The sequence below is a fragment of the Chaetura pelagica genome, unplaced genomic scaffold (genome assembly GCF_000747805.2).
Source record: "Chaetura pelagica isolate M959 unplaced genomic scaffold, ChaPel_1.0 scaffold8, whole genome shotgun sequence".
Taxonomy (NCBI): Eukaryota; Metazoa; Chordata; class Aves; order Apodiformes; family Apodidae; genus Chaetura; species Chaetura pelagica.
In genome coordinates this window covers 3,177,829-3,189,719 of record NW_009954544.1, presented here as the reverse complement: position 1 = coordinate 3,189,719, position 11,891 = coordinate 3,177,829, and the positions used below count along the sequence as shown (strand labels likewise).

Below are 11,891 nucleotides of genomic sequence, written 5' to 3'. Positions count from 1 at the left end.
AGTATCCCTGTTTGGATTTCATTATAAGGTTATTTTGTTGTTCTCCCAGAGAGATTTGTTTCAGATATCAAAGTCACATAAGCTGTTTCTAAAGTGGATTTTGGTGAATGCAGGCAGAGTTATCTGAGCAGCTCTGGCTCACTGCAGGTCTGTGTGGATGCCTGTTTTGTTGATTTTCCCCATGATTCCTCAGAAGCTGCCTGTCTCTATCACTTTTTGGCATGATACTGAGATAATCCACCAAACTCTTCTGACCCGATGGGTGCAGTCTCTTCCTGTGCACAGCAGAGGCATTCTTGTTGTGATCACAGCTTGATAAAGATAGATGATGGCTGTCCTGTCTTCTGCCCAGTTTCATTGAGGGGGAAAACACTAGAGATGGCTACATCCACAATCCCTTGGCAGAGCTCTGCATACAGCTTCCTAAGAGACAAGAGAGTGAGAATCAGATGCTCAGGCAGGACAAACCAGCAGGTCCTCAACTGCTTTCTACATAGACATGCATTTTCCCAGCAGGACCTTGAAGATCTGCTCTTATTACAGGTTGCTCCAAGGTGGCAAATGGAGAGGAAGGTGGCATCTCTTCCATCTCCACCCTGCCCATCCCAGCAGCCACCTTTTTCAACTGTTCTCCCATTGCCAATATTGCTCTCTGCCAGATGGGACCACTAAACCCATTACCTAAGTTATATGGGAACTGTGTGATATGGGTGCTATAAATTAGAGTAACCCTGAAGAGGAGAAGCCACAAATAGCCCAAACCTACCTCAGCTGCTTTCAACAGCTTCCAAATGCCCATAGAGTCTCAAAGCAAACAGGGCATTGCTGCAATCCAAATCCACCCAGCACAGTCACGTTCTACCCCTACAGCAACACAAGGAGCTGCAAGGCAGTTTTGCACCTCGGTGCACATGGTGAACAGGGCATCATGGACACAGAAAGCTCCCCAAGTCCCAGCTGAACAGGCAGGTTGACAGGTTTGACCTGTGTTTTTTGTTTCCCGTTAGTGATGATCTGACCTAATTCAATCTACATCTAATCTAATGCACTGATGTACAGCCTGTTCCAATTTCCTGGGCTTGTATACAACACAGATGCCCATTTAGCAAAGACTTCCAGTCTCCCACAGTTGTCTCAATCAATTCATACAGCACCTCCTGCCGTGCCTACACAGAGACATTCATGGCCACTGCTGTTTTGCTGTCCCAACCTCCCTGTAGCTGGTGGAGGGTTTGATCCAGTGTCTGCAGCATCTACAGTGTGCTCTGGGATCCTGCTGCCTGCAAATTCAGTCACTCACTTCCAGCTGCTGCCCAACGCTACTCATTCATCATGTATTCAGGTAAAGTGGCTCCACAAGAGTCTCAGAAGCCACCACCTGACCTCCAAAGCATTAATTCTGCAACATAACTTCAAGCCAGCAGCATCAATAAAACCTACCCAAGTTACTTTGGAATCCACTAGTCCAAAGCCTGAGGTTAGTGCCCCATGTGACATAGGAAAGAAGGGGGATACCAGAGAGGAAGAACGAACTCCAATCAGTTAGCCCTTAGAGACATGTCTGCTTATAGGCTAGTCTGAAAAACAACCCTGACGCTCACTTTATTACAGCTTTTTCACTTGGAGCTAGGACTCAGCAATGTTTTGGGTGAGGTATGTGAATGGTGGCATCACAAGGGTATTACAGAAACTGATTACTCACTGGGCACATGCTGGGGCCCCATTGACTTCTATCAGCCAGACCTTCAGCTCCTCATCCACCATGAAGTCAAAGCCAAAGAGCTGGAAGCTCTGGTAGTGAAGATGCTTTGTGCTGATTACAGGCTCTATACACATAAGGCAGCTTCTGTGAAGGGAAAAACAGAAACCCAAACTTAACAGCCTTGCAGGCACACCTGCTGCACTGCAGCTTCTGAGGACACGTGCATAGCACAGTTAAGTGGAGGGGTCTTCTGTTGCCCTGGGACAGCCTCAGATTAAAACTATATCCAACACATGTCACAGTAACAGTTAGATCATGCAACCACTGAAACACGTGGGGATACCTCTGAGCTAACTTCCAAAGAGCTGGAGAGCAGCATCCACCCTCACTACTGGATTAGGCAAGCTGAAAAGCATGATTTGCAATTAGAGCCTGAAGCAAAAGGTAGAGCCACAAAGGGCTGCACCAAGTCCCCAAGGAACTGCCACTGAGAGCACATTTGCCAGAGTCCCTCAAAGACTGTATTATGTCTTTTGCTCTAAGAAACAACAATGGGGCACTTGTACAGTACATTCTGCCAGGAAGGATCACTTTGTCAAGACCTGGATTCTCTGCAGCACCACGTTCCCTGAGATCTCTCTCCAGGGGATTCCTGTGCCCAGGAGGTAGCTGGCTCAGTGTGGACTGAGTAAGATGACTTAGGCCACTGAGATGTGCTGTTGCTTACTGATAGTGGGGGAAGCAATGAAACACTGCAGACCTGAGTCTCGTTTAATTTTCCTTCTTGCACCTTTTTTCACCTCAGTCTCTCTCAGCCCTGTCTGTCAACATATTAGCCTCCCATACCAAGTGATCTCACTCCATCCTTCTCCAGCCATAGCTCCCAAAATGCAGACACATTGACACACACCCTTGAGAGAGGAGCACCTACGAAAGTCCCTTTTTACTGAGCAATAACATTGCGATCTTTACAGCTTTATCTTAAATGTATGCAATTGAAACTTGTTGGTCTGTCTGCTTCCCTGACTGTCTCCATACACATTCTCTCACTGAAGAGTTACATTCTTCTATGCAACAGTCAGCTTGCTACCTTATTATGTGTTTGATTTGCAGTAAGATGCTATTTTCAAGCGTTGTATTCAGGGCATCCATCAGATACTGGTTGAACTCCTCAAAGAACATTTCATTTCCTTCCTCATACCGCCCATAGTTTTTGGAATATTCCTTCTGAATGCAGTGATTAGTCAAGTGGCAGGTTTTGTCCTGGAAATTAGCACTGTTATACGGTTCGGAAGAGGTCCGCAGGACACCCTCTCTGTAGAGGTAGATATTATACTGATGATCCACAAGAACCCAGCTCCTGGGGGGCAAGAGGAAAGAATCTAGTATCAGTGGCTTAAAAAGAAACAGCATGAAAATGAAAACCGTCATTATCAGAAAAGCAGAAAAGGTTACCTGATGTCAAACTTGCGATGCCCTGGCTCTAAAAGCAGAGGCTTCTCCAGGTATTTCTGAATCACATGCACTTGTCCCTGCTCGTCGATGAAGTCCAGAAGTTCGGCAGCCTCTGAAGAAATCAGGATACCTTCCCCTGGCACAGAAATACAAAGACAAAATGAGGTGCAAGATCCTCCTACCTTTGCTGGAGCTTTTTCAGGGCCCAACTGGACCATGATTCATTTGCCCAAAAAGACACAAAACATATAAGAACCCATAGTCCCAGGGCTGGTTGGTGCCCAAGAGATGCCATATTCACTCAGCATCAGGCAATGACTTGCAGAGGGATCCTCCTGTTACCATGGAAGCTCTTCACTAAAGAAGCTAAATGGGCTATTTAAATACTGCCATATTTTGGCTGAAGCTGCCACTGTTCACTTCTTGCAACAGTCCAGATAGAAAACCATTGCTGCAAAGCAATAGAGAACATATGCCTTCTGGGATTTGGTAACGGGATGGCAGAGTGCCACATGAGGAAAAATCCAGCTCAGGTGAAGTTATCTAACACTTAGAATCATGGAATGATTAAGACTGGAAAAGATCCAACAGCCAGCCCGGCACCACTGTGACTACTAAACCATTGCCCCCAGTGCCACGTCCACCTGTTTTTTTAACACCTCCATGGATGGTGCCTCCACCACCTCCCTGGGCAGCCTGTTTCAATGCCTGATCGCTCTTTCTGTGAAGAAATTCTTCCTAATATGCAATCCAAACCTCCCCTGGCACAACTTGACCCCATTTCCTCTTGTCCTGTCACTAGTCACTAGGGACAACAGGCCAACACCCCCCTCACCACAGCCTCCTCTCAGGTAGAGGGCAATGAGGTCTCCCCTCAGCCTCCTCTTCTCCAGGCTGAACAGCCCCAGCTCCCTCTGCCTCTCCTCATATGACCTGTTCTCCAGACCCCTAATCAGCCCAGTTGCCCTTCTCTGCACCCTCTCCAGCACCTCCATGTCCTTCCTATCCTGCAGTGCCCAGTATGGCACCATGTGCAGTCTTCAGGCTTTTATTTAACTTTTTGGACTAAAGTTGATGACTTGGTCTTAATTTTGTGCTGAGTGTTCTGGAAGAAATACTGAGTGAAAAGAAACAAAGACTCTTCAAGGAGGGATTGAGGGGATAACACAGGTTTTGAGCACAGGCATGGTTTGACAGAATCATCCTATGGAAATGCTCCTAGCTGTGACTTCTGAAGGTCACTGCTGGCACATTCCTGCAGGTACTTTCAGTACTTCCTGCTCTGCATACCTGTGAGCCACAGCTTCCCAGTGCTACTGTCCCCCTGTCCACTGAAAGGAAGTCCTTTCATAATAGTATGTTTCTCACCTATGTTTTATGCAGGGGGCAAGATTTCAGTCTCCTGATCACAGCAGAACCAGACAGAAACTTGCATTGGTACAACCACAGGCTGTACACTGAAGGAAGGAGGGAAACAACATCTCTGTAAGCCAATAAAGCCCCTGCAGTGGGAAGATCAGCAGGCACCCGTTCTGCACTGGACATAGGGTGAATCAAGGGGAAGGTTAGCTTAACTTTGCACCTAGTCAGCAACCTGGTGAGGCAGCAAAGCAGCTTATATGCAGCAGCTGCCCATTCACCCAAAAAAAACATCGAAACCTCTAGCCACAGTTGAAAAATCTCTCCATCTTCAGGTCAGGATGTCCTAAACCTTTAATTTCCTGTTTACTGATGGACAACCAAACTTCCACTAGACCTGTCCCAAGTCAGAGGCTGTGTCTGAGCTGGATCTGCCTTGGCAATTCATGTTGATGAGCTTTCTTCTTCATCAGAAGTAATCCCCAGACACTTAAAACTTCCCTCTAGAAGACTAACATGAGGCTCTACTTTCCATTTTAATTCCCAGCCTGAGTTCTGCAGCACACTGATGAATATGAAAGGTTACTCTGCTTTAATGCAGAAGAGATGGGATCACATCTGAATGAAGTACCCTGCAGCAAACCACAGCCATGACTTTTTCAATTGCCCAGATTGATTCTTTGCTGGGCAGTTTTACCACACAGAAACACATTCCCTCACTAGCATAATGAAAGCACTCATCTCCCCTTACTCCCTGATGAAAATAAGTGTACTTTTTTTGATGGTTCTTGGTAACACAGCCAAGAGAGCAGAGTAGAGAAGGAAGCCAGCACGAAGCACAGCATTTTTATGCAGACTCTGGAAGTCAACTCTGGCTTTCACATTCTCTGGTAATTTTTGTAAGACTGCATCAAAAGTGACTGCAAATACGAGTAATACATGTGAACTTGTTCCATTTGAAAAGGCCTGGTCCTTCCCTTGGGCTGGGGTCTGCACACATGTCAAGACAAATTTTCATAAAGCCATTCTGATAACGTGCCTGTGATACTGCCATAACTGACAGTGCACAATTACCAAAGCATTACATCTATAGCTGTGTCCAGCTATCTTGTCTAATAGGTCATTATTTCTATACAGCAAGCGATGCAATGACCCTGGAAAAAGGACACATTATCACTTAGGTATCTATTGCCTTATTCAAATTAAAGGGATATGCAGACACTGCATTGCTTGTCTCTGCTCTGGTATCTTCCCCTGAGGTTTGGGTGTAATTTCCACGCACTGAACTCGTGGCTGCTCAGCCAGTTTCTCAGTGTGACCATGGGTAGGCCGTTGGCACCAGGAATCTGGGATTAGTTCAAAGACAAGCATTGCTACTTCTGCCCAGATGAAACCAGGCTTAACTGCAGCATGGAGAGCTAGGCTCCTTGTCTTTGGAGGCTGCTGTTTGGTCTGCTTCCCTCCTCCTCATATCCTGTTCTGCTCCCTAGTATCTCCTCTACACATTCTCCTCACCTGATGGTCCCTGCTGCTTTCTTCCTGCAGCAAACTTTCCTGTATTTTGAGCTCCTTTCACTGCCATCCACGTCCTAGATGGCACGTACACATGACAGTGCTTGACAGAAGCCCCACGCCACCAAGCAGGCAAAGGAGAGCCCTACACTGGCTTAACTGGCATCGAGCTGGTAGGCAAAGCCCTTCACAGATAGGCTAGGTATCAGTTTGGCTCGGCCATACCCCGGGATTCTACCGATCAAGTAAAGAGTAAGGGATAATGAGAAGTGGCTCATTTTTCTGGAGAACAAACCTTTGGCACCAGCCGAGGACTTGGCGATCCACACGTTGCCTTCTCTGCCCTCCTGCCGCCTGCTGTAAGCTGCCAGGAAGACTTCCCGCTCATCTGTCCTCGTGTTGTTTATGAGGTGGCGAATTCCATTCTGCGCTGGGGCCACAGGGGTCTTCAGGTTCGTCGGGTAAATCACATAGGACTCAGGGAACCACGTGCAGGACTCCGATAGTTCAGGGCTTGTCTTGATAAGCCTAGGTGAACAGAGACAGGCTGTTAATCTCCACAGTGTCCACACCCACGTGGACATCATTTAGTAAGTAAAAAAATGTCATTCTCTGGACTCTTTTGCTTGGTGACAAATAGCAGCTTACAGAGAGTGAGTGCTGAATTATTCTGGTTTTCTTAGACCCTCGAAATCAGGGCTTTCCTAAAGATATCGTGGCAACACTAACCTGCAGCCAAGCACTGCTCTTTGAATCAGACCTGCCTGCTTCATTAAACGTTTTGTAGATACTATGGGCAATGTGGAAAAATCAAGAGAGAAGTTTCCCCCTAACTAGAGCTTGTGGTACATTCCCTGCATCATCTCTGCACATGGGGATGTTCTGTGTTTGCTAACACAGAACAAGGCAGGAATGATAATAACAACAGGCAAAAGGGAAGCCAGAGCAGTAATGTTCTCTGTGCTGGTGCTTAGCTCTTGATCCCCACAGAGATCTGACCAGGTGCCCCAGCCGTGGATGAAGACCACTGGGAACCCACTGCAAACAAGGACGTTTCATGTCCCAAGGCGTCAGGGATCCGCCTTGCAACAGGCAGTCTCCAGTATCTCTGGCACATCTCTCCTACCAGTAGTCTGGAGAAGTCAGCAAACTCCTGTAAGTGAAGCCCAGGCCTGCTTTATTTCAGAACCCAGGGCAGGGAGCTGCATGCCTCTCTGAATGCTCACTGTGCTTTGCTTAAGGCTGAAGGCAGAGCTCATGACTTGTTGACTCTCTCTGTGCATTTGTGCCTCTCTGTTGAAATGGCAGGCAGTCAGTCACACCCTGGGAGCCCTGAGGAATGTCATTTGTGGTCCCACAGGTTCATGAGTTGCTTGATGCATGGTTGATTCCACAGTCAGAAAGGTCAGCCAAGCTTCAGGAGAGAAAAACAGGTGTGCAAGGACTTTCAGCACTGTCTCTAGACCATGGACTGCAGAGAAATCCAGCTGGGAAGCACTGTGAGCGCTTGTTTAAAAAAAATGCTCTGCTAGCTCCTGACAAACGCCATCACCGTGGTAAAGAAAGCAATTGGGAACAGGGTATTTGCAAGGGAAGGAGAGGCCTTTGATCAGCAAGGGCAGCACAAGCAGTAATGTGGAATCAAACGTTTAAAGGAGAACAAGAGCTCTGACATGAAGAAGCCCTAATGGCTGCAGAGTTTGCCCACAGACAAAGGTTATCTACAATGAAAGTTTATCCATATTTTCCCAGGAGACCCTGGCACCACTGGTCATGCAGAAATAACTCCCAGAACTCTTCCTGGAGATGTCTCCAAGCATTTGTTTGACCAACAAATCTGATTAGCTAAAGGCACATTAGTGTCTCATCTCGGAATCAAACAGAGAATAAAAGGAGTAGGTTTTAATTAAATGTCCACAAGGAAAAAGAGCAGATATGTTAAGGTTTGTTGGAGTTTGTTTTTTTTGCTTTTGATTTGGCTCTAATCTAATTCAATACACTCTATGGTTTTAAGCAGATGTAAGTCAGTGGAAATGGCATTTCCCCTGAAGTTACAATGAGGTCTTTGTGCACACAGATAGCTCTAGAGAGACCAGCACAGGAGTCTGAAGACAGCACATGCTAGGAAACTCCCAGGAAAGCTGTTCTGTGAAATACCCTCTGAACAGGTCCAGAATTCAACAACTGAGGACAATTTTTAGTGAATCCCACATTTCAGTGAATTTCTTACTTCACCAGAGATGCTTTACGGCACAGCTTGTCTGCTCCCCTGTAATAATTCACCAGCTGCACAAGTCCGGGTTCATGGCCTAAAAAGAGGGGAAAAAACAGGTCAGCAAACTTCTAAATTCATGAAGGAAAAAAGACTGCTTTGTGCAAAGGACCTGTGAAGTGGGGAAGAGAAGGGAGGCTGTTTCCTCACCCTGCATCACAGAAACAGGTTCTAAGCTGGTACTGGCTCCAGTGCTTTCTTTCTTTTAATTCTGAAAACCCATGCATTTACACAAGTCTGTTTTGAATCTGACACTTCTGTTTTCCAGAGGAAAATAATTTCCTAGTTCACACTGGCAGCTGGCAGTGTTTTTTTTACTGGTGGCAATTCTTAAAAGCCAAGATTTCCGTTACTCTTCAATGTAGTAGGAGGATGCAGGGAAGCACACCATGATACAAAGATCACAGCTTAGGAAAGGGCCTTGTTTCTCTGTCACATACAACAGGATTCCCTGTTAGACCTGATATCACAAAACACTGGGAAATGTTAAAAGATTAGGGGTCTTGCTTCCCTCTGGCAGTTTGCAACAAGTCCCCTTGAATACCTGAGGTGGGAAGGGACCTCTGCAGGTCTCTGCTCCAATCTCCTTTCAGTCAACAACTCAGTAGCTCTAAGGATGAAGATCCAACTGCTTCTACAGGTCCTTATCACAACGCTTGACTGCCATCCTGTGTCCCCCTGAATATCCTCACGGCCCCTGCTGGAGTCACTCCAGGGTGTCCATGCCCTTCTTGCACTGGAAAGTCCTAAACTGGTCCCAGTCTCCAGCTACAGCCTCACAAGCACCAAATACATGGGTACTTCCTTACCAACACTGGACAGCCTGCCTTCCTTCACCTCCTCACACTACACAAACACTTGTGCTCAGCTGGAAGCTCTCTGGGGGAACAGGATGGCAGCAGCTGTCATGCAAATCTCAGCAACACCACGAATCCAGAGCAGCCAAACATGGATGTGCAAGAGGCAAGCGATGCCTGGGGCAACACCTGGGTCACTGGTGACAACAATTGATAAGAGCATCGATAGAGAAAACATCATGGAAAACTACTCTGGTTTGAAATGACCCGGGGGTTCCCCAAAGCATGGAAGTTATTTCCACCTTCACCTTCTCTTTTAAAAAAAAATTATTTAGACCCTGAAAATTATTCAGAGTGTTAGTTATCCTCCTCAGTGTTTGCCTGGGAAAAAAGGCATGGAACAAACATTACCTTAAAGACTAGGCAGCTGCGAGATCACAGTGAGTGAATATTTCAATCCCTAAGTCAAGGCCCTGTCCTAGGTCACTATTTTATTCACAAAGCTTTAAATACAAGAAAGCTGCAAACCATCTTCCAGAAAAGATACAAAACTTCAGGCACTTCAATGTGTAGCCAGCACTGCCAGGCACTAATTTACTGAAAGAAATTAGTAAAAAATGTCCATTTTCCTTTCATTTCCTGTTTATCAGTTTTTCTTGGTTCCTTGAGGAATTGGGGTCCAGAAGGAGATCCTACTACTCTAAGTGGGCTCTACCCTACAGTGGGCAGTCCACTCTGCCACTAGTGATGGAGGAATGGAGCTGGTGAAAGGAGGAGGACAGATGCAGTAGAAACCTGCTTTGAAACCACTGCTGTTGGCAACTGACCAACTGGGAGGCACATCCTTGTTGTTTTCCTAAGCATTTCCTCCATGGAGCAGTGGGCTGCAATGTCGAGTCTGGTCGTAAGCAAACAGGGACCACAAGGTGGGAAGGGGCACGAGTCCCCAAGAATTAGGGTATCAAGAGAGAACAACAGAAGTCCCTGCAGCTGGAGAGAAGCAGCGATGCATGCTGAGAGTCCCTTCTACCCCTCTCCCGCATGAAATGATCTAGCTTAGCCCTGGAGTAACACGAATTCCAACACTTCCCTGAATTAATATCTTCTGCCACTTAATAGAGGTTTTAGGAAAACCAAACCAAGCCAGCTTTGATGCAACAGTTGCTCAGGATGACAGCTTTACGAAGACGTACCAGAGCAGATACAGCTTTTTGGAAGATGTACCAAAATAACCATGTTATTTTTGGTGTGAATCTACTGACTTCAGGCAACCAGCTCCTGCTTTAAGAGGATGGGCTAAAGAAGTCAGTGTCAAAGCATGGTCCCACTCCATGGGTCATACATGTGTCCTGGCTCTGAGAAGTTGTTTGAATTTTCAGGCATCCTGTGGCAACACATGCTGAAGGGCTCACTGAAGCCCTTCCATCACCCCAGGGCTCTTTTTGAGGATGGAAGGCATTAGTAAGAGATGGCCCAGAGCTCACCATGGCTGGACATACTGTGCAGGCCCACTCACATTGAAGAGATGTGCTTGTTCTGCAGTGAAGCTGGATGCTCACAGGCCCTGACTGCTGGTCACAATAAAGCACAGGTCTGCTTGCCATGCCTGGCTACAGCATGCACGAGAATCCTCACTGGTTAAGCCTCTCCCAGTGTTGCCCTGCCTGCTGCAGACACCCTGACGCAGGGGGTGACCAGATGGCACTGCCATGTGATAGGGACTTTCCACTTCCATGTGGAGACAAGGGAAGAGCTGCTGGAGCTGGTGACTTGCAAATCTGAAAGAGCAGTCAGTGCTGGGTCTCAGCTGCAAAAAGGGGGTTGCTAAGGTCCTATCCTGGAGCTGCTAGGATCAGCCAGGGAGCTTCTCCTCCTGGTGATGCCTCTGCAGCCAGAAGCAGTGCTGCAAGATCTCCCCAGGAAGGAAGAAACCAGGGCCAAGGCTAGGGAGGGAGGCCAAAAGGGTCTTGCCAGCAGCTGAAAGCAGACACAGGGGGACTGCAGGAGGGAAATACACTGCTCTGCTGGGATTTGCAGCATCTTCAGCCCAAACCTCTGCTCTGACAGGCCTACTGGCAGGTGCCAGCACAGCAGCTGTCCCCTGCCAGCCCTACAGCTCCTGCTGGCTCACCCCAAGCCATGGGCAATGACAGTGCATCTCTGATCCCCACCACCCCCTGAAATGCTGCCAGCACCTGGCTGGGCACTCCCTGCCTGCTCCTGGGCTCTTCCCTATCCAACGGGACAGGGGGCCAGGTGCCTGTGATCAGCCCCACCTGCCACAGGACAGGCTGCGGTGCCCGGCAGGGATCCCACAGGTTCCTGGGATCCCACACGTTGGCAGTGTAAGAAAGGGGTCAGGCAGCAGGTAAAAAGGTGGGACTGGGGGTAGCCAGGCCCCACGCACACACACACACACACACACACACACGCACACGCACACACGCACACACACACACGCACACGCACATACGCACACACACACACACACACACACACACAGCCTCCAAAACGACCCTGCTCCAAGCAGGGACTAAACATGCCCATCATCCCCACCGAGCAGAGGCACATCCCCACCAGCCTCAGCTCCGGGACAAGGACTTGAGCGTCCCTGGCTCAGACCTGTTCCTCCCACCGGTCTGAAACGCTGCAAACGGTCCCACAAGACACAAACTGGGGACTGGAAGGTCCCTGTCCCGCTCCAAGCAGGAGGATGCCGCTGCCACCGCCGCTCTGCGCGACTCAAATCCCCCCGCAATGGTGACAACGGCCCCAGCCGTGGGAACACGCGCGG

At 48.0% G+C, this 11,891-nt stretch overlaps 1 protein-coding gene across 1 annotated transcript; it reads right to left on the bottom strand.

The window, feature by feature from the left end:
- Positions 1-8,457, bottom strand: TTL (tubulin tyrosine ligase). The gene is made up of 7 exons (XM_010005013.1): positions 8,451-8,457; positions 8,259-8,337; positions 6,324-6,556; positions 3,158-3,293; positions 2,793-3,062; positions 1,703-1,846; positions 1-423 (listed from the first exon to the last, which is right to left on the bottom strand). Exons 1-7 carry the CDS (start codon positions 8,455-8,457, stop codon positions 306-308), a joined length of 987 nt encoding a protein of 328 aa, XP_010003315.1. The 3' UTR covers positions 1-305.
- Positions 8,458-11,891: the final 3,434 nt, after the last annotated feature.

Coding starts and splice junctions, on each gene's coding strand:
- TTL (XM_010005013.1), bottom strand. Junction 3,294..6,323: donor GTCCTCGGCTGGTGCCAAAG/GTTTGTTCTCCA, acceptor TTTCTGTGCCAG/GGGAAGGTATCCTGATTTCT. Junction 1,847..2,792: donor CAAATCAAACACATAATAAG/GTAGCAAGCTGA, acceptor TTCCCTTCACAG/AAGCTGCCTTATGTGTATAG.